General features: G+C 43.5%; 1 protein-coding gene across 4 annotated transcripts in view; it reads right to left on the bottom strand.

Annotated features, from left to right (window-relative positions):
- Window positions 1-1,874: 1,874 nt before the first annotated feature.
- Window positions 1,875-24,028, bottom strand: part of LTBP4 (latent transforming growth factor beta binding protein 4) — a 1,283,510-nt gene continuing 1,261,356 nt past the window's right edge. For all 4 annotated transcript variants that reach the window (XM_069644515.1, XM_069644518.1, XM_069644516.1 and 1 more), the window contains one exon: window positions 1,875-8,188. In XM_069644515.1, the coding sequence (XP_069500616.1) occupies window positions 8,040-8,188 (149 nt within the window). In that variant the 3' untranslated portion in view covers window positions 1,875-8,039. The remainder of the gene's footprint in view (window positions 8,189-24,028) is intronic.

The following is a 24,028-nucleotide window of genomic DNA, read 5'->3' as shown; positions in this document are numbered from 1 at the left end:
AGGAGAAGGGCACTAGGAGAACGTCACTTGGAGAAGGGCACTGGGAGAAGGGTACTAGGAGAAGGGCACTGGGAGAAGGGTACTAGGAGAAGGGCACTAGATGCAGGACACTAGGAGACGGACACTAGGGGAAGGGCACTAGTAGAGGGACTGTAGGAGAAGGACACTAGGAGAAGGGCACAAGGAGAAGGGCACTAGGAGAAGGCCACTGGGAGAAGGATACTAGGAGAAGGACACTAGGAGGAGGGCTCTAGAAGAAGGACACTAGAAGGGCACTAGGAGAAGGGCACTAGGAGAAGGGCACAAGGAGAAGGGCACTGGGAGAAGGCCACTGGGAGAAGGCCACTTGGAGAAGGGTACTAGGAGAAGGGCACTAGGAGAAGGATACTAGATGAAGGGAACTAGTCGGAGGGTACTAGATGGATGACGCTGGGAGATGGGCAATAGATGAAGGGCACTGGGAGAAGGGCACTAGGACAAGGGCATTAGGAGAATGGTACTAGGAGAAGGGCACTAGGAGAAGGGCACTAGTGGGAGGGCACTAGATGAATGTCACTGGGATAATAGCACTCGATGAAGGGTACTAGGAGAAGGGCATTAGGAGAAGGGCACTAGATGAAGGGCGCTAGGAGGAGGGCACTAGATGAATGACACTGGGAGAAGGGCACTGGAAGAAGTGTTCAATTTTCTGACACCATAATTCACATATCCGTTATACACTAGTTTTACATTTTCGTAATTGTCCTAGGTACTATTTTCCAACACACTGGTGAACAGCAGCTGCATGCTTATGGCCTGAAATGGTCTGGAACCAGAATAAATTTACACAGCATACATTATTTTCCAATTAAAATATGAGTGTCCCTCTTCTTCATAGCACCACGGCAACCTTTGACGTTGATATTAGCAATGCCATCTCTAAGAATGCAGACATCTTCGAAGGGGGCAGCTTTTCTTCTGGGTGCCTGCTGCCACCATGCTTGAAGAAGCCATAGGGTCTGATTCACAGAGTTACTAACGCTGACTTACCAAAGACGTTGCAATGAATGACTTCGGATTGCCCTTGCCTTACTCCTGAAGAGGGCTGTTTGATTCAGAAAGAAGTTACGGAGAGTGACTCTGACATACCCTGGACTTACTCCTGGAGAAGCTATTTGATTTACAAAGAAGTTACTAGGGGTAACTCTGACATACCCTGGACTTACTCCTGGAGAGGGCTATTTGATTCACAAAGAAGTTACTAGGGGTAACTCTGACATACCCTGGACTTCCTCCCGGAGGGGGCTATTTGATCGCATTGAAGATACTAGGAGTGACTCTGACATACCCTTGACTTCCTCCCGGAGGGGGCTATTTGATTCACAAAGAAGATACTAGGAGTGACTCTGACATACCCTTGACTTCCTCCTGGAGGGGGCTATTTGATCGCATTGAAGTTACTAGGAGTAACTCTGACATACCCTGGACTTCCTCCCGGAGGGGGCTATTTGATCGCATTGAAGTTACTAGGAGTAACTCTGACATACCCTGGACTTCCTCCGGGAGGGGGCTATTTGATCGCATTGAAGTTACTAGGAGTAACTCTGACATACCCTGGACTTCCTCCCGGAGGGGGCTATTTGATCGCATTGAAGATACTAGGAGTAACTCTGACATACCCTGGACTTCCTCCCGGAGGGGGCTATTTGATCGCATTGAAGATACTGTATCCGTTCTCTGTGTGTCTAAAATGAAAAATCCATGTTTACATTTTCTTCCAACCTTTTGTGCAGACTCTTCTTTATGTGACAAAAGTTTCTGCACACAGCGTTCCAGAGCGCCATCTGGTGGTTGCCACTTGCACACCTCATGACAAATTTAAGGAAGCGCTTCAATTGATTTAGATTTTTTTAATTGAAATCTGTTCAAATATGTTGATATATACATTGACATGTGTGTTGGTCACAGAAAAAGAGGTCACAGACAATCCGACGTGACCAAGGAGACATCATAGAAAGTGTTGCATAATTCTGGTAAAGAAAATTCCAAACACATTGCCACAGGGTGTAAGAATTCTGTGTCCTTTTGTCAGTTGAGCCCTGCGCACAGGTCCCCCGGGATCCAAAAGCCTGGTGGTGAAATAGGTGTGTGCCTAGTGATTGAAAATAAAAGCCTTTAAATAGAAATGGGCAAAATGTTGTATTTGTCTGAAAAAGTATTTTGCATTCCCTGAAAACTTTCTAAAATATCTTACATTTCTTCAGAGCATATGCCGTGGTTACGCCATGGCCACTTTACACATTTTTTTCAAAAATGCAGTTTTCACAGCGGTCGTTTTCATCGAGTTTAAAAATATATGTTTTGCGTGTTTGGGGTAGGAGGTTCGGGGGTGGTGTCAGGGTGAGGTGGTGCGCGTGCGTGAGATGGCGTTTAAGGGGAAAAAAAACTGCCCATAAAAAATTAAAAAAAATCAGCGAGCACGACTCTGGTAAAAACTGTGCCGATAAAATACTAACGGGTAAAGTGGCCACGGCAAAAACACGTGGAACCCTTCTGAGGTCTCTGGTGCTATTCGCATCAAGAAAAGGCCGTACTCCATAAACAATGGAGTCGGTTTCTACACATTCCCTCAAAAAATACGTCATTAGCACCTAACTTCCACCTCTAATCTCCGTCATTCTTCTGGCTGCTGTCAAAGGCAGATACCGGCGGAAAGTGCATTGACAATTCAAGAAGATGCTCTCTATAGTAAAGATTGGAGTATTTCGTCATGTCCCACTAACTTCTGCATATTACTTCCCGCCACTCTACTACGCTCTTGCTTGCCTTTTGTCTCTGCTGCACGGGTGGATGAGTGATGCAGCGTGATCTGGTATGTGGTCCTTTTTGGGTTCTAGTAACGTGGACCTCTCAGCACCCCTCATCACCTCCCCAGCTAGGGTCACCGGGGCTGGGGCTTGCAACGTCATTCAACGGTACCCCCTCCTGATTGTCAACTACCCTTTGGAGTAGTCGCTACTTTAGCAGCTTTGGCCAACTTCCTCGCTCCTAAGCCCACCTAGTAGAGAACTTCTAACTATGCACTTATTAGGGAACATGCCCACTGATGAGGTACCAATACCCTACACATGCACTACTGCACACTACACTATTCTACTAGTCACTAGTCTACTTATGCTTTAAAGCACTCTTCCATACTCGTACACATGAGTGCACTCTACTCCCCACATATTAGGGCACACTGCCCGAACCAAGTATTAGTGTTTTCTTCGCCATACACATATCGGGCCTCACTACCCAACGAGTACATTGAGACCCACTCTTGGGGGTGTCCTAATTTCTGATACAGAAACAGTCATCCATAATATTTGCTCATTCCTGATCCAAATGCGCCTTATTTCTCATACTAACCAATCGCAAGGTGCCCAAGCTCCCTTGATAATGTAATCTCCCCATCCCCAAAAGCCATTTTATGAATGAAACACTAGGGTGAGCTTTGCTAGGTTACGCAGATCCACTTCACTGCTTCCCCTTTGATGATATCCTGACCAATCGCAACCCTTAAGGCCATCTGGGACCGCCTGCTCGGGCCTCTGTAAAATATCGCAGGAGATTTTAGAGAACATGTGCCCTATTTTTTTGCCATGGAATAATAATCTGTTGAAAGAAAATGTTTTTTGCACTAGGAGAATTCATGCACCAAAGCTAATTGCACAGGCCTATTTTAAGGGCATGAGAATAGTTCCAGACTGTGGATTCCTGAAAGAGTGCTTGATTGACACATCAAGTAAAATGTTATACGCGGCCTACAAAGTTAGAACCCTTGCCATTCTTGAACACGTGTCTTCAGTGAAAAACAAAATGAGGAACTATGAAAATAAGTCTTGCTCCCTGCCACCCCCTCCTCATCTCTAAGGTCGATGACCAACATACAAAACAAGTATGTGAACAGCTTTTGTCAACTGTGCCTAATATCACCTTCCTGTCCCCTTTGGCCCCTTGTAGTCGACCTTCAATGACTTCAGACCAGACCTCCCATCCTTCTGCTTGTTCTTCCGGTTCCATTCAGCCCAGGTTCTAGATCTCACCACAACTTCCTCTGAGAGCCACTCGGGACCCAGTCCCTATGGATTTCTTCCCAAACAATTGGTATGCACTGTTTATATCGAAAATTATATATTGAAAGAACATTTACTGAATATTGTATATTGAAATGTTTTGTGGAGAATGCATTTAGGGGTGGCGTAAAGGGTTAAATATTTTTGGTAAACGGTTGGGGTGGGTGTTTAGGCATCAGAAATGGTGGTTTGAGGGGGAGGGGCACCCCAAAAGAATGCTTTCACTATAACATTTTTCGATATAAAATATTCGATATATGTTCTTTCAATATATAATTTCTCGATATAAAGACATGTAACCAAACAATTACAAAACACAAAAACTACCTCCATTTACAAGTTCATCTCTGGGTAATGGCTATGTTCCCCTTGAGCTCAAAGATCTCTCTTGCTCACCCACCTTTTGCCCAAGCCCTAAACCTCTCTCTCTATCACACACACACACACAGTGTTCCACTTTTGAAGAAACTAGGCTAAAACGCTGATCCTGCAAAGAACACCCAATGATTGGGAACCCTTTTTTTCCAAGCACTAAACTGAAACCAATAAAGTTGGGCACTCCCTCCTGTCACAAATGCCAACAACCAACTCTCCTGCTGGATATTAGTGCCTGTCCTATGCTGGTCTCAATGGACCATCCAGGCATTGGACACAGTGTAAATATTGTCATTGACCATCCTCTGACACCACCAGGGCTTCTGAACCTCTCGCATCAGATAATTGGAATCCTCGTTCTCAAAAATATCCTTCACTCAGCCATACATATAAGGGCTGTATCAGCCTCTTTTACTCCCTAAAAATAGGCAAATATTGCCCCCAAAAAATAGGAAACATACACATAGGATCTGGTTGCCCCTGTGTTCATGCACACAGCTGCATGGATAGGTTTGGACCAGTACTGCACTTCGTACCACAGGAAGAAACTACTATTATTGCTGCCTGATACGAAGATGTGAACATGTATCTCTTAATATGCATGAATAAACTAGGTGCAAAGAAGTATTCATTACAAAAACATCACCATTTGGAATGGGACTTTACTTTTTTACTCCCTACAAAATAATTGTACCCCCAAAATTAGGGAGTAAAATACTACCACTTCAAAATCGTATCTGGAGCACTGCCTTCACCATTTTCCTGGATGCATTCCCTGATCCAAAAAACAGAATGTACAGTGGCATCTTTCTTGTCTCTTTCCGCTCACGGACCACCTTTATGATATCCACCCATCTGCGGCGCAACTTCCTGAGACTCTCCTGTAATTTATAAAGATGACACTAAACTCTTAGTAGAAAATTCACTGGACTGAATCCTGCTACAAGGCACAGAAATAATAGCCCAAGATTTTAGAAGCGTATATTGCAAACATGTTTCTAGTCCTCTGCTTTCGTAAGAAGGCCATACCACTCTGCAACAAGCACTCACCTCAACCTGTGTGCTTACCAGCAACATCTGTGATACTGCAAATAGCTCACTGTTCGAGTCCACTGAGGACCCAAATCTCTGAATCGGGCAGATTAGACTACTTCAATAAGCCAAATGCTTCCTATTGGATTGTGACCATCATCTCAGCTTCAAAGCTAACTCTCAGATTTCCTAGGACTTCTCTATCACCTCGCATCTCATAAGGATTTCCACCCTCCTGACCTATGATCATCTTTTGGTTTTCCAGCTCTGTTTACCTGTTGTACTTAACTGCTAAAATGCACTCTTGCCTGGTCTACCCTCTAAAATAATGATAACATGCATAACCCTTCAAAACACAGCTACTAGCTTCCCACAGTCTCCTGTACTGCCATCATCACAACCATTTTGCTATCCTTGCATCGGCTGTCAGTCCAAAACTGCATGTTCCTTAAGGTTCTCCCTGTGGCTGATAAAGGACATTTCAGCTCAGAACCTTCAACTCCCGTGGCATCACCCATCAGGCTACCTCAATAATTCAGAAGAATGATCTCGAGGTCGGAAATCTTGGCTGTCTTCCTCCATTCGTGCCAAAGTGTAGAGAGGCACCGTCCTGGAGTGGAAGGGGCAAGCACTGTTTGGTGAAAGCAATTCAGAGCATTTAAAATCCCGAGTAAATTTCAAAGGAGGTAACAGGATTCCTCCCTGGAGACATACTCCATGGAAATTGGAACTTCCAAAGTGTTGGTCATTTTGATTTCTGCGATTACACTGGAGAGTAGAGGATGATGCATGCCCACCCCCACCTCATCAGCGCCACCCCCGGCAGCAACTCCTGCCACTTCACATGTGCGAGTTTTCAATTTTCGACAATTACACCTAGAAATATTTGGAGGAAGGTCATTTCTGTCTTAAAGCACCATTGCTACAACTTGTTCTTAGGGTGAGACTTGGATTTGGGGAAACACTGGATCACCGAAAACCAACAGAGTACATAGGGCAGGGGAGTGAGGGCCATCATGGAACCATGAAGAGAACAGGTGATGCCCAATGTGCCATGCCACTGCTTTACTTCACGGTTGGATGATTCTAATGTTTAGCCACATCTGGTTAATCTGTCACAAAATGGTGTCATTAAGGTGATGGCCTGACTATAATCTACCAGATGCTCAAAACAAAGAACTGTGTACTGCCAATGAAGTAGTATGAGTTTAGCAAAGGTATCAAACAAATGTTGACATTCAGTAACTTATTAACCTTTAGCAGTAATGAGAGATCAGGAAACATCTGTACTGAAATTTCATATCAAGTTGCAACCATGAGCCCTAATGAGTCTAGTGTGGGCACGGAGGTTATACAGCCACTGTACAGAACACAGTTCAGTTGTTTGCTGCTCTTGCTTAAGAGTTCTGCCATTCCAATACAAATTCAGATATGTACCATAGTACTCATGGGTTACTTAAGCCTGGGGTCCCCATGTCAATGGCAGGATCAGACACACATGCTGTTACTGGGCACAGGCACTGCAGAACTTGCAGTCAAATATGCATTAAATGATCATCAGTAAATTCTGAATATAGAACACACATTACTAGAGTCAGGCAGATATAATCTGTGTGGATCCTCAATGGACACTGCACGTGCTCATTTCTCTATTTCCTGATTGGTTGCAGTCTCTCCAGTAGAATCTCTCTTGTGCTTCGGTGTTGGACTGTTGCTAGCTTATTAGTCAGGAAGACAGCCCGTGGATGTAACATGGATAGGGGTAACAGGCAGTGACTCCTGTTTTGCACCTAAAGTGAGCTATTGCTGAAAAACTATTTGGTATTAATTTATTTTAAAAAATCAATTGGTCTATACATGTACTTTGGCATTGCACTTATCAACGCCAGCATAAACATGGCATACCCTAGAAGTGATATGGAAGTATGCGACTGATCCTACTATCGTGATAACTGGAACAGGAATGATTATGGTTGGGCCTGAAGAATCAGGGCACAACATTCATGAGCTTGGCATACATTTCTTGGGAGGCCCTCTTCCACCGCTCAATGCAAGCTACTTATTTGTGTGCAGCAATGTGTCAGGCATCGGGAGAGATCTGGCAGCGGGAGAGGCAGAGCCATGACTTGCCCTCAATGGCGGTGCAGCCAAAGTGTGTTGTTTGTGCTGCTACTTCCCGCCTGCCTCAGGACCAGGGAATGTTAAAGGTGGGAGTGTTAAGAGTGTGCTTTCATTTAACAGAAAAAGCGAAACTGTTTGCCCCACTCACCCCTACTCCAGAAGGACAGAGCTGAGTGAGCGAAGGAATGCAGAAACACGTTCTCTCCATTCTCCATTCGCATGGAGCTACTCTGCTCTCCAGTCTTGATGTGTTTGCTCAAACTGTATGTACAAAAAATAAATACCTCAACCACCCTCCCAATACTTTTTTTAAAAACTCCTTGTCCTGGAAAATCAGAAGTATCTCATATAAAAAAACATTGGAAAACGTAATTCTTTGGTAGTCGCTGCCTCCTCCGGTGTGTTCAGGCCTTCTCACGGCCTGGACTGTATGCAGAGGTTCCGGTTCCTGGACATCACGTAGCCCCGGGGGCATATGCACTCGTAGGACCCATCCGTGTTCCGACACTGCCCGTTGATGCAGAGGGCGGACAAATCTTCTGCCTCGTCACATTCGTTGATATCTTGAATGGGGGAGAGGTAAAATAAAGGAAGAATTAGGATGTATGAATGAGTTCCATATGCTAGACCCAACGTTCCTGACTTTTAATATTCCTTTAGGTCATCAAGGTGCATATTCGGAGATGATCCAACGCCGCCTTGGCACAAGAACTGCCCCCCACATCAACGGTGACCCATAAGAAATGAAAATACACAATTTCCCACTCACGTCCAGTACACCATTCAAATGACCAAGCACCACACGATGTGTGAAATCTTTGGCCCGTTAGACAAGCTACTGCCATGTTGCGTTTATTGACTGGCAGATGTTGTGCGCGATATGGTGGCACATGGCCACAAAGGTGGCATTTCTTACTGCATGGATTGAATTGCATCCTTATACAAATACGATTTCACAAATAATCATGTTAAAACGAAGAGTCCTGCACTGATAAAGGGGCTCAATGTTAATTTGATGCTACTCAGGTATGCATACCAATGTAGTACAATCAACATTGACGCAGGTGGAAATATGGGTATCCTAGAGTATTGTGATCTTCCCAGGACTTGGATTGTGAAGCCACAGAAAACATGCCTTGTTTGGCAATTACTTCCTGCAGGATTTTGTTTATTTCTATATGGCATTTTTCCCCCAATTATTTCTACCGTGTATTTCTATCCCTCTATGTGGGATAGAAATTGATATGTTAGAGCAGTGGATCAGACCCCTACGGCACTATGTGTAAAAAAGCACAGAGATGTCAGCAATGACACATATATGCAATACGAGGCCAAACGAGACTTCTTTGAAGAATGTATCAAATCTGCAAATTCTTCCCATAAAGAGCTTTCTCTATCCTTAGGGATTTTTTAGGGAAGGATAATTCCTTCCCTGCCCTCGGTAAGAGTGCCCAATGGTGCTCCGACTTCCAACAAGGCTTTAGTGACAAATTGAGCTCCCATCCTAATAAGAATGCATTCAAGTGATCTTCCCCACCTTGGACCATAAATAGTACTCCTGGTCCTGATCATGCTCACATACTCTCTGCTTCTCCGACTCCCATTTTCAATTTTAAAGTAATCACTGAACCCGATCTTTCTGACACTATCACTCGCCTCAAACCCTCTTCATGCCCTGATGATATTTGCCCTCCTACCAACATTAAAGAATCATTTGCCTGTCTGACACCTCTAGTTACACGTTTGGTTAACTCATCTTTTTCCACTTCTGTTCCTGATTCTCTGAAAAAGGTATGGATTTCTTCTGTGATTTAAAAGGCCTCCCTTGATCCTTCTTTAGTCGCTAACTATCGGCCCATTACTAATACTACCTTCCTTATGAAGATTCTTGACAGGGTCGCTTACTCTCAAATTCAACAACATATTGAAAACAACAACCTTCTGGGCCCTGTTCAGTCTGGCTTTCAAGCACTTCATGGCAGAGAGACTGCCCTAATTGACTTAAAGGCTAATATGTGTCACATTGCTGACTCGGGTCAAGGTGTGCTTCTCCTGCTCCTCAACCTCTCAGCAGCGTCTGACCTCGTGGATAACTCTTTGCTGCTTGAGAGGCCTGGGAGTATCGCCAACTGCTCCAGCAGCACATTACAATGGCTGGCCTCCTTTCTTTGCCCTAGAACGGCCCGGGTGGCATCTGAGGGTTTTTAGTTCCCCCCGGAACTTCTCACTTGTGGCGACCCTCAGGAAACCTGTCTTTATCCCACTCTCTTCAACTTGTATATTCGCCCTTTTTTTCAACTCCTTGACAGTCTCGGTGTAGATTACACTAACTAAGCCGATGATACACAGGTCATCGTTAAACTTTCTGGCAATTATGAGGAAGACCTTCAGAAAATTAACCACATGTATGCCTTGATAGAAAACTGAATGATAAACAACTCTCTGGCCCTCAATGGCAACAAAACTGAGTTTATGCTTGTTGGAACTACACATTTGCAAAAGCTGGACCCTCTAGGCCATGGGTTAAGACCGTGGGTGTTTATCTAGATTCTTCAATAAATATGAAGAAACACGCCAGTCAAGTGAAAGCATCCTTTGCATACACTACTCGTCTCATTAGGCAAATTAAACTTTTCCTTTCCGATGCCAATACTGCCTCCCTCGCTGTTGCCCTGGTCAATTTCCAAACATGACTATGGGAACTGCCTGTTGGCAGGCACTTCAAAATCCAACATGAAATTGCTTCAGGTTGCCCAGAACAACGTGGTGAATACTGTAAGTGGCTTCTCCAGATAACAGCATGTGACTTGAGGCCCATAGCTCGTGGCACTGGCTTCCTGTCAAACACTGCATCACGTACAAGGTCCTACTCCTTACCCACAAATGTCTTCATGAGAAAGCGCCAGCATACCTTGTGAATTGGATTAGGCATTCTCTTCCTGTTCGCTCACTTCGGTCTAACCTTACTACGAAACTTGCTCTACCTAGATATAAACTAGATCGTTATGGTGGCACTTCCTTTGACTCCTTAGCCTTGCACCTGTGGAATCTCCTTCCTGGTTCTCTTTGTCTCTGTGAAGGACTATCCTCCTTTTAAAAAGCTCTAAAAACGTTTCTCTTTGATTCTGATGACTAGTTGTGCTTCCTTTCTAAGCTCCCCTGGTTCCTGATCTCCCTTTCCTTCACATTTTAACTCTCTGATTTGCTGCGCACTGAGGTCTTTGGATGAGTCGCGCCTTACAAAAGTTATATAACAATAACAATACGTAGAATGGAGCTGAGATGCCCCCATTATCACTCCCTTTTAGATGTCCCCACAGCGCTTTATCCCTTAAGTGGAAGAGATAACAGACAAAAGCATTTAACCTTGCTGGTGGGTTTAATACATTATTCACCTCCACCTATAGGGTGGTTGTCAAAGTTTGCATTACTCTGAGGTCGATTTCGAACTCATAATCATGCCGTGTTTGCCGAATGCGGTATTTCCAGAATGATGCATGCAGTAAATTTGCCATACACCTATCATTAGCAGGAGCAGGAAGAGAAAAGCTTATTTGCAATAGTACCTGTTCTTACCATGGCCCCTAACTTATACGGAGGACCTACAATATTTTATCTATTTTCGGAAAAAAATGAATACAGGAAATTATCTAGGATTTACCAGCTAAATCCATCAGGTTTCTCTATACTTTGACGTGCCTGTGGAAAGAGGTGCGGCTGATTAACGACTAGTCTCGGATGGACAATGAGAGATGTGGGTCAGGTGTGCTAGTGCAGATATCATTTCTTTGTCTTATCAAAGTGATGTAGTGTATCCCTGGTTTAGTTTCAAAATTGTTATCAGCATTTTAAACAATACATATGCACAATGTAAGTAGGATGTCTGCAAAGTTGCATATAACCAGTACCTATCATTTAAAGTATTATCTTAAATATCATAATACTAATATATCTTAAATAAGGTTAAATAGATTATTTGATGAACTGTGTAGTAAATGAGCCATATATCAGTGTTAAGAATATATACCAAAATAAAATGATAAAATAATCAAACATGATAAAATGGAGCAATATAAGTGAATAGTTGCATATAATACAGCCTCAACTAACCAATACTTGCTGCCGATAAGAATAAAGCAATATGTATATATGATATATCATGTATATGAAATGAATCCTAAATGGATTCAACTTTCAGTGGCTCCATATCCAGGACACGGTGGCCCACAAGACCATGAACCTGGTGCCTAAAGCTATCTGGACTTATGTCCCTGCCTACCCGTGCTTCAGTAATATACTGTTTGAATGTTTTAAAGTCCAAAATGCCAGAAAACCTCCCAAAAATAAATGGCTGCCAGAAAGTCAAAGACCTTCAAGGATGACACAGTTTCTAAAGTACGACTTGCAGTTGTGGAGGCACAGAAGTCTTTTTAAACATGCTGATTGCATTTTTATTTCCTTGAGCAGCTCTTACATATCTCGCACCTTGCCTTGGGGCTCCATTGCAAACAGTAAAATCATTAGGCTTCACCATTGACAGCAATATGTACTTCCAGAAACACATAGCCAAGAAGGCCCAAATTGCCTGGCTCAGAATCTCTACACTTTGAAAGATCAAACCCTTCATCCCGCTGCAGGACTTCCGGACCATAGTGCAGGCCCTTGCTGTCTCGCACGTCGATCGGGGGAAATGCTCTCCTGACAGGGCTCCCAGCTGCTCACTTGGCTCCCCTAAAAGCAGTCCACCACACTGCAACACGTCTTATTATGGGAGCATGGATATTTGACCAACTTACCCCCAACCTACATGAACTACATTGGCTTCCACTCCAAGCCAGGATATGGTTCAAGGCTGCATGCCTCATCTACAAAGCAGTCACAAGTAGCACACCAGCGTACCTGGTGGTAAGTGCCACATATCTGGTGGTACACGCTCCTCGCACAGCAAATCGACCAACTGGTTTGAATCACAACTCGTCCGCAAAGAGAGGTCCCGCAAACAATCCTTCTGTTGTCATGCACCCATCCTCTGGGACTCGGTCCCGGTGTCAGCTCAGAATGCCCCCACAATTCTCCAATTTCACAAATCTCTCCAGACATGGCTTTTTCAGCAACACCTGACCAAGGACTAATTCCAGTGGATGCACATACCGACGCACAGACCTCAAAGTACTGCGCTACTGTTAAAAGATGCCAGTCCAAATGCCGGCTACCCACACTCCGTATAGCGCTCTACTGCTCTCGAGCTAGGTCTGTGCTTTAAACAATAAAATAAAAAATATAGTGGTTTATTGCTAGATTTGGACAACCGAATTCAGGAGAATTCTACCTGTCTTTTTTACTGAACAAGCAACTTGCATTTGTTTTGTCATGGAAGTCATTTACTCCCAAAATGCGAAGCGTGGAAGTATTGAGACTTCCAAATGCATAGCATGACATCCACATTTTTAGGCTCAGAATTCCATGACTTCCTCTGAAAAAGTTAACTTAAGCAATGCCTCCTACATCTCTGGTGAATTTACCGGATACAAACCTCAGAGGAATCTCGGGTGGACTGACAGTGGCCTCTTCAAGGTACCAAGATTTATGGTGATACGGAAAGGAGGTACCCAAAATGGAGAAGTCTGCCGCAAGAACCGTAATAACCTACCGAGTACCCTGAGACTCCAGGAGGACCACAGCTGATTTTAGAGTTGAAGAAATTCCTCCTAGCCGAAGCATTCTCACTCTGACCCGGCCCACCTACAATCATATATTGATCTGAAGCAGAAATGTACGCTCTCCTTCTACCCTAGAATTTGCGTTTTCCAGCTAAACAATCCCTGCCTACTTCCACCCGGAAATTAAGCCTCTTGCTTTTAACCGGCAGAATTATCAGAAGAACCCATCAGATAGTGAACTGCCTCAAGATGTCAGACCTCCAGTATAGCCAGCCTCTGGGCTATCTCGATTCCAATGTTCCTTACCCTCCTTTCCCCTCCACTTCCCTATACCTTACACTCCCTTTGGCATGTTGCACATTACAAAACTTAACAGAAATAAATACATATATAAACTGGCAAACATTAGCAATACATTAATTCAATGAACCTCTCCAAAAACTAACATGAGATTCTGAGTGTTTCATTGGGGCCGATTAATCTCCCGTGAGGGAACGGCAGAGCCCTCTCCCTGTGTATTTACTGAATCCTCGAGGTTATTTCTTTGGCAAAGATGATTCAAATTATTCCCATAATGACATTGGGTCTATTATTTGATCATTTTACATATTGAAGATTCTAATTTATGTGTCATGCATGTTAGGCTCTACCACTGCTGAAAAGACCAGTCATTAGCTCTCCTCCAATGTAAAGATATGGCTTTAATTGCTACGGTGAATATAAGATACACAAGCCTTTTAATTTTGGGTCTGTAGTTAGGAGGCAATACACTGCGCCCCACAGTAATATACAGTTATGGAAGAGGTGCATTAATATTACAAACGTCACAAACTGGGCAAGACTTTAGACCACAAATAGACCACTGGGGCACAGTCAATCAGCAGGTGCGTGAGAGTACCTGGAGCAGGGCCACGGGAGCGACAGATGTCTCAAGCCAGCAATTAAGGGGGTACCAAACCCCCTTAATAACATGAACAATGTGCGGGTGATGGTAGTGGATTTGGAAGAACCAAATACCGCCTGCCAAATATTCAACCATTGTTCCACGCAAACGTCTCGCTTACAATCTAAGTGATAATTAGTTTTCATGTTCTAGTATACAGTTTTGGACTTATCTATAAACGTTTCCTGAAATATTCTTTGGGTAGGTATTTGAACTAGATAACATACATGGAAGGTACACCATCCCTCCCCACAGCACCTTTAACTGTAGGAATCCTTTCCAGTAATCTATCAACTGGACAGATCAACTGACAAACTTGCCTCTCTCTACAGGGAATCGATTTTGCAAAATGGAACAATGTAATATTGTATCACCAGTGGAAATTGCACTCCTCAAAAAGATGCCAAATTGAACCCAAGGGAGGCAGCAAGTTGGAAACTTTGGCCGTAACAGTCTAGTTGTTTCAAATAAAAAGAATCCCATCCCATTCTCCTATACCAGTAATCTTAGTTAACCATCATTGTATTGCTTTTTGGGTTCTGATGACTGCTCTTTTACTTTTTAACAACCCAACATTTTGTAAATGAACTTCTTAGGGAAAGGCAAGACAACAGCGACTTCAATTGCAACCTGCGCAGGACAGGCATCATTGCAACCTGCGCAGGACAGGCATCATTGCAACCTGCGCAGGACAGGCATCATTGTTGCAACCACCTTCCAGCCATCTAATACCTTTCTAATGAACAAGGTAGCACTATATCCAACAATGCTGGTCACTGCACTCCACCTGTCAACTTAGGAGGTCTTAGACCAACTCAACAGATTCGGAGTCTTTCTTTGCCCCACGAAAAGTTGAACAACAAATTGTCAGCTAAATTCACACAATTATCAACCTATTTAATTGTTAACATTAAACAGAATCATGGGAATGTCTACCCGTCATTCTCACTCTGCGTGTCAATGGTTTTCTGCCAGCATGATATTTTCTGCAGGGTGATATCATAGGTATCCATTTTGAATGCTGTCTGCCATCTGTACATGACGGGAGGCAATTACACGTTTTGCATTATGAAGTGCAAATTAAGTGTTAACCTGGATCTACCTGATATAAGTTTTATTGCACTTTGTAGTGCAAGTGCACGTGACATGCATAGAGCGGCCGCAAGTGACGGACCCCTCCATCTAATATACATTTGAATCAAAATGACCACTGTGATGCCAAATTGTTTGATGTGTCGAGATTCAGCTTCTCGGTAGGCACTAAGGTGCACTATAGTGTCTCTGATGTAAAGGGAGACAAATATATATTCAGCTCTTACAAATACATTAATATTTCATCAGCTCAAGGTGACAACTTAACCTCAACATCTTTGTACGTTTCCCTCTAATAAGAGGATCTAATCATACCTGTTCTAAAGAGGGTTCTAGAGGTAAGATAAAGAAGGGTGTATATTACTGCGGGGCGCAGTGTATTGCCTCCTAACTACAGACCCAAAATTAAAAGGCTTGTGTATCTTATATTCACCGTAGCAATTAAAGCCATATCTTTACATTGGAGGAGAGCTAATGACTGGTCTTTTCAGCAGTGGTAGAACCTAACATGCATGACACATAAATTAGAATCTTCAATATGTAAAATGATCAAATAATAGACCCAATGTCATTATGGGAATAATTTGAATCATCTTTGCCAAAGAAATAACCTCGAGGATTCAGTAAATACACAGGGAGAGGGCTCTGCCGTTCCCTCACGGGAGATTAATCGGCCCCAATGAAACACTCAGAATCTCATGTTAGTTTTTGGAGAGGTTCGTTGAATTAATGTATTGCTAATGTTTGCCAGTTTATATATTTATTTATTTCTGTTAAGTCTGTCCTATCTTGTTCCTCATTCCCAGGAACATTATTGTGACACCAATCCATTCGCAAAGGCTCAAGCTCTGGGATTCGTGTCAAGTTAGTTAACGATGGAAAGGAAATCATGCCCACACATAAACCATTGCAAGGATGCTTTCCTAAAATCACACTGCACCCAATCTAATGATTTTTCCATGTCCAGAGCAATGGCATCCCATGCCGTGGGTGAGGATTAGGCTAATATATAATGTCACACAACAGTCTAGTGTTGTACAATGATATACATCCTCAGACACAGTCTATTCGGTCTTTGTGGATCATAGCAGGTGGTATTACTTATAATTTGACCACTAACAACTTCTTGGATTTGCAATTAATTAGGGTTGTAGGTTTGTAATTCTAGGGAAACAGTGGATCTTTGCTTGATTTATCAATGACCAAAATCAAAGCCTGGGAGAAGGATGTAGAAATGGTTCCATTTAAGCTTTGCAGACTGAACCCAAGAGCCATAGTAGGAGTAATGTGCCCATGAGGTTTATGAACCCATAACTCTGGAGTGCCTGGACCCTGTCTCTCAGGTACGGTCCAGACGAGGTAGAGAGTAGTACGGAGGCGGGGCTGCAGCAGTGGTCCACCGATGCTGAGAGCCATACCTGACACACACACCAAGGGACTTACACGTCGTCCCCATATTGGATTGGTTGATTTATGGGCTATAAATGATTTATGAGTAATCCCATCTTGTATAGACCGGAAATCAACCAATGGGGTGATACCACATCACACCCCTGGAACATAATAGGAATTATAATGTGGTATAATTGAAAAGGCATTTACAGCAATAGTGCAGAAAATTGTAACATCAATTCCATTGAAAAGCCACCAGGGCTTGAGGCCTTGCCCTTGCATATCAGGCCAATTGTTTTATCAAGCTTGCCAATATCAATCGAGGTGTCAGCTATAAAAAAAATAAAATGAGTTACATTAAAAAAGGGATTTTTAAATGACCAAAATATTTCTCTTCTTAAAATGAATGCTGATATTTACACTGATAAAAACGGATCTTGTATCCTACTATCACGAAGTCTAAAATTCTGTTGAGAGAGAAAAAAGACTATGGGCCTCATTACATGGACAGCGGTAACCATGGCGCTATAAGCACCATGGTTGCTTCCGGTATTTTACCGAGTCCGCCATGGTGAATGGCGGAATTACCTCCCTATTCCAAGGTGTGTGGGGGCGGTAATTCCACATTAACCATGGCGCTTCCCCATTCCCATTTTTGCCCCCATAGGGCTCAATCAGAATGGGGAAGGCGGTAATTACGGTACCACAAATTGTGGTACCGTAATTACCTCCTAGGTCTCTTTGCGGGTCCCGTCCTTAACGGCTGGTAAAACCAGCCGTTAAGGTAGGGTCCCACAAAGGGACCTCGTAGTAAGGCAGTAAGGGTATACCGGCACTGGTACCCTTACCGGTACCGGTAAACCCTTACCGCAGTCCTTGTAATGAGGCCCTATCACTTATGGAAAATAATTTCATTGTATCATGAGACAGAGATATTCTCAGTAAGTTTGATAAATTCTATAACAATTTATATTGAATTCACTCCAGGTTTTGAACAGGATTCTCCATTGTGACACGTTTGTTTGAATAGGTCATCTAGATCTTCACGCTCTTGCAATGTCTTAACACAATTGTCTTGACCAAATCCCCAGTTGATCAGCGTGATCTATGCTGAACAGTGTTTGAATATCAATAAGAAATTGCTCTGCTTTTACCGTCCGACTGAGAGGGCCATATAAACGTATCCTTTCTGTGATGTTATCCCAGAAGCTTTGCACACGTGACCGCTTCACTGCTATTGGACAAAGTAAGTCTGTTAATTTGGGAAGTCTTCCAGCAATGTTGGAAGGGTATTTTGTTGAACTAACCTTGAGTCTACATCTGTGTGACTTTTAGTGAGATCTGAGAGCTTTGCAAGAATTTTTTGTCAGTGTCTGTATGTATATACTCCCGTATTCCGATCACTCCTGCATCTGTCAAACACTGCCAAATTGTGCTCATCGAACCGCTTGGTACGATTCTCATTTTTTTTGTGTTCTTTGGGTTGCCCCACAGTACATCGTTTCAAGTGCCGCCAGAAGGAAGCCAGAGTTTCCAAGTCTCATCAGAATTGCACTGTCACATTTCTTTGGAACAACTAATTGCAAAGCTCACGGGGGAGCGATGGGCGTGAGGGGAGTCTTCAAAATCTCTGATGTAGGAAAGTGAAGGAAGTTGATTGACCAGTTTCATCTTGATTGACTAGTATTGTTCCTTTTATTTTTAACCCTTCCCAGTCTAATTGTTCTTAATGTAATTTGCTCTATCTGTGGCTCATTGGGAACATTGTTTATTTGCGTTAAACATTACTAAACAGATCTCTTAATTGCCACCCTATATTTCTTGACTACTAATGACACAGGTCCCGACTCTCATCCTTTTTGCACCAATATTTTAAATAAAGAATCCTTTAATTACTAATAGCTTTTAATACCTCTGCTGCGTGTTGGCAAATTCACAAATAAATGGTAAATTTCTCCTCCTGTATGTATTCATTTATTCAAGGTATTATTTGCGTCTAAAACGGGGATTTGCCTGCCATTCTGCCCGCAAATCCCCATTCATCAAACATGGATTTGCGGGAGAATGGCAGGCGAGTCACCGTTTTACACACAAATAATTCCATGAATAAATATACATTACAACGTTTCAAGAAATGCCTAGTTGCGCCGGGTTTTCTTGATTACTTCATCCTTTTGTGAATTGTTATTGAAATTAGTTTTTTAATGCATTCTTTCACATTTGTAAATACAATAAAATCAACATAACGTTTTCAATCGATAGTTGGATTAATATAACTCCCTTATATTTCTCCATAGATACATTTTTTTATTGACAGCTCATTCTTTTAATGCTGCTTATGGTTGACCTCATCAATGCTCTTGGGGAGAAATATCCACATGTATGTATGGAATGCTTGCCCTTTTGTCAGTGTAGTGGGCTGTTTCCATTAGTGGCAGGTATAGGTGGTTTTGTTGCACAGTTCCATATACTTCTCATCATCATAACACTCTGTGCAATCACTACTCTCCCGTCCAACTCTACCCCCTGACCGCCGAACCAGGCATCATCAGTATAGAACCGCCAAAAGCAGGAGATGCCGGTCCACAGAAGGTGTGCGGCCATGCCGCCGGGCCAGACTAATGTCACCCTTGAGGCACCTCTGAGATCAGGTGCCAGGGATGCCCAGTACTACTGGCCACACTGCCAGAATGAACGTCTCTCCACATTCGCTGCAGTACCCCGAGCATGAGTAGATACCTTCTGTAGATCTAGGACTGACACCATGCCACTGGGATATCAGTCTAGACTACAGCCATCATGGTCCAGCAGCATGCAGAGCTTTAAAGACCACCACAACCAAACCAAATATGACCTGTAAGAGCTGCGGCAATCAATGCAGATCATGTAGCGTGGGGTTTCTGACCTTGAAGTAAGAGCGTTGCCCCAGAACCAGGGCTGCATCCTTTTGCGCTTGATAGAGCCCCAAATCAGGTACCCACAGGGTTTTGAGGTTGGCATTGGATCAGTCATGCCATATTGACGCAAATGCAGAATGCAGGGTGCTTCCAGAAGCGGGTGCAAGCCCCTGTGCGCCCTGTGATGGAGAACCCCAGGTTGATGTCAGTGTGAGTTTGAGCATGCATGATCGGGCTCACGTTAAGTAGGACTCGAGGCTGCGCTCGTGGGTCACAGGGAATGCGTGAGCAAAATAACGAAGCATTCCCATTCCACCAGCCTCTGCTGCAACTCAGGCGGCTCTCCCAAGCTCTGATATTTTCTTAGATTCTGTTTTGAACTACAATTTGATTTCATCAATTTGGCTACATCCGGTCACTGCCCAAAGTTTCAGCAGATGTACACACACTGCAGTGGCTCTTGTACTCGTAGAGCATGTCCCTTATCCTCCAGACTCTTGGGATGTCCAGAAGGTAGTACAGGACCTGTAGAAAAAAATCGGCAGCCGCAGTGTGTATAATTATTTTTAAAAAAAATAAAACTTAAGGAAAGCCCGAGCAGCAATTACGTTGCAACATGTGTCCGTGCCCTACCCCCTCCTTCCAAACCCAATGGCTTCCCCTCCCCAGAACCTTCCTCATCTTCCCATACTGCACAGGGAATCTTAATACATCATGGGATGGGGGGCAGGTGGGTGATCTGAAGAAAGGGGGATATGGACTACAAGAAAAAGATCCAGGACTAACTTGATTCTCAGGGGGCCTTTTGCTCTTTGTTTGTAGAGCGATTTGTTTGCTAGACAATTTACTGGTCCGCCCTGTCCTGCTTCCTCCAGCTTAATGGGAAAGAATCCAAGAATCCCTGGAAAGAGCGGGGCATCATCACTGAACTCCCATTTGGACCCAGGGTTCAGCGCGCCATATAAACAAATCAAATCAAATCAAATTCACACGTATGCCTGCCACCTTTTTCCTTTCTCCCCCTTTGACTTTCACTACTCCTCAGTAGCGCCTAATTAATTTGTGTTCTTAGCATTCACTCCTTTCACATAATGAAGCTTGCAGAAGCCTCTAGAGGGCGCTAGGCTTGGCCTACGATTGGTTTTGTTTGATGGTAACCCAATCAAACCTCTACAGAGCAGAGCAGCACGCGTTGAAGTCGTTATGTTGTCCGTGTGAAAAAGGAATGTAATTACCGCTGGATTCTCGGTTCCTGAATCAGCCTTTACTCTAAAATGTGCTGGTCTATTACTGCGCCAGGGCAAGGCCAGCTCAGCGGTCATAACAGTAAGACAATGGCGGTGCCTCAGTACTGACACACGCTTATTCTAGTCTGCTTTCTATCTTCTCACGATTACGTCACCTGCCTTGGGCTGTCTCATTCCCTGCCTTCATCAAGGAGATTTCAAAGAAAGAAATTGGTTTGATTCCAGTGCTGAATACAGTGGAAGTAACTGTTTCACGATTCCTCATGTGGGTGAAGCAAGCGCGAGGTGGAACGGCTGCCAGGCTGTCCTCCAAAGAAGGCATAGCCTGAAGCCAGCCATCCACGGTGCACATACAGCTGATTGCACAGGAAAGAGTGGCATATGAGCGTCTCAATATTTTTTCTTGAGATTGCCAGAGCAAAGGATTACCTTAACTGGAAATGAATCAAACAATGACAAAGAAAGGTTCTAAAGAACAAAGTAATCAACAAGTGTTTGGGGGTTGGCCTGTGGCAAGAGAAAATTAGAGGCGGCCGAACACACAAATGTGGCGAACGGCCCCAAAGATTCCAGCCACCCAGCACATTCACAGGCCTTGGGCAAATCTAGTGGCTGCTAAATAATGGGCTACAGAGGTGCCCCCTATGCCCCGCGCCAGGCGAAGGGTTCCCCCCTTAGGGCAGAACATTACTTCTTCTGATTGGCCAAGCTTGCCAGGGATGTTTTTTTATCAGGTTCCCAAATGTGTCTTTTCTCCAATAATAACATATGGTGTGTGCTGCCATCATACTATTATATATACATTGTGTAAATGGGCACAGCTGATTATTCTTATTTATTTTTTTTGCAGTCTGTGGGGAGCATGAACCCTGGCACACGTTTCAGAGACAACACTGAACAAAGGATTACTAGATATGATTCAAAGATACCATAGTCAATGTTTGCAACTGTGCAAGGAATTGAAGCACATATCCACATCTGCAGGAAATCACGGCAAAAAGCCAGCGGAAGGTGAATGTGGCAGCACCCAGGGATAAGATGGTTGCGAAGATTGTGGGAGAATGCAACCCTGCGACTGGCAGCTGAATTACCCACTTATACCTACCTAATTTCCCAGAGTATGCATCTGTGCCCAGTCCCGCCTAGACACTAGACCAGAGGTAAAGAAGACCCGCTACCCAAAGGGGGATCATGAGCAAGCGCTGGCGATCCTTGCACTCTTCCAAGAACTGATCTGATGGAGAAGCTCTGACCGCTCGACTTCTATTGGCCAGAGAGAGACCGAGAGGCCAATAGAAGCCTGGCGCTGTCTTCCTTTGACACGACTCAGCTGAGCACAAAACTCGAACTGTGTGATTTCTAGAAGTCTTGTATCACACAGTCACTTTCCTGAACCGGACAACTAAGAGGGGAGAGTAAATGCACCGCGAGGTTCTGCATCTCAGGGTAGAGCCAGCAAGGACACTGCGACCAGTGTCCTTATTACGACTGCACTGCAAAACGTGTGCAGACATCATTGTTTATTCCCCCTGGCACTGTCGGGATTGTGTCAACCCACCAGGGGCGTGTCTCACCATACCCCAGAACTGACAGGGACTCGCCTCCACCTCAACTCCATGAATTCCTGTCGCCCGTGGCACCGAATCTCACAGGCACAGCAGAGTCTCATGGATTAGTCAGCAATATGAGTAGCTGAAAGGCGCAGGGAAACCCTACGCTCTGGACCAGGGTAGTACCGTACCAGAGAATACTGAAAAATGCTCCAGAGGACGTTATTTCTTAATAAAGTATCAAAATGTATTAAACATGATACATCATTTGTAAGAAATGAATCAATCATATATTAATTAACACTTCAAATTTCATTTACGTTGCAGGAAAGCATAGAAATAAATAAAAGCCCTACCAATTTGCCAAATTCACAATAAGCCATTCACTCATTCGTCCACATTCTGTACCCAGCATTCATAGACAAACCGCTAAAACAGATACCAAAATACATACAATGTATTATGGAACATTCTAATAATCACATCAAACATCCCTATTTCATATACATTCAATGTTAAAGATCACAATGATTGAAAAACACGTGGTCCACAAATGGGGTGGATCGAATCAATGTAGTCCAAATGATCTCATCCCCAACTTTCTTCGACCGGTTTTGACGTATAAAGATGATTAAGTCAACGTCTTCATCAGGAAAACCATATAGTTTACTTGCATTTATGGTCATGTGTTTACACAGCAGGGAACAAAAAGCATACTGGCTGGGGCCAAAAAGTAGCATCAAGATCTCATTAATGAGAGTGGATCAGGGTTGGTGCAGGATTTAGTGCCGTAAATACACCCGAGTCGACAAGGGCTGTCCGATCTTTGACTTGATAGGTCTATGCGTAGTTAAGGTGTGCAACCGCGCAGTAATTAACATGCGTCTGACCGCGCACGCCTTGCCACAGCCAGCGGATTGAATACGCAGCGGGTTCATGCACGGTCAGACGCATGTGAATTATACATTGTATGTATTTTGGTATCTATTCTAGCAGTTTGTGTATGAATGCTGGGTACAGAATGTGTACGAATGAGTGAATTGTGAATTTGGCAAATTGGTATGACTTTTATTCCTTTCTATGCTTTCCTGCAACGTAAATGAAATTTGAAGTTTTAATTAATATATGATTGATTAATTTCTTATAAATTATGTATCATGTTAAATACATTTTGATACTTTCTTAAGAAATAACGTCCTCTGGACATTTTTTCAGTATTCTCTTAGTATGCAATAAGTGCATTGACAGTTTTGGATTAAAATCTAGTAGCCCATGCTAGCCCCGCAAAAAAACACTAACCTGTTATGTTATGTTACTTCGCATTTATATAGCGCCTTATGGTATGGTCTCAAGGCGCTGGTAGGTTGAACGCCCTCGGGAACCGAAGTTCATGTCAGTAGAGAGAATAGAGAGAGTCATAAGGTGCTACTATATCACAAATAGTAGCCCATGCTAGCCTCGCAAAAAACACTATCCTTACAAATAGTAGCTCATGCTAGCCCCACTAAAAACCACTAACCTCCCAAATAGTAGCCCATCCTAGCCCCGCAAAACACACTAACCTCACAAATAGTAGCTCATGCTAGCTCTGCAAAAAAAACTAACCTCACAAATAGTAGCTC

This window comes from Ambystoma mexicanum, chromosome 2p (assembly GCF_040938575.1).
Source record: "Ambystoma mexicanum isolate Mex_15411 chromosome 2p, UKY_AmexF1_1, whole genome shotgun sequence".
In the NCBI taxonomy this organism is placed as follows: domain Eukaryota; kingdom Metazoa; phylum Chordata; class Amphibia; order Caudata; family Ambystomatidae; genus Ambystoma; species Ambystoma mexicanum.
This window is presented reverse-complemented; position numbering and strand designations above follow the sequence as displayed.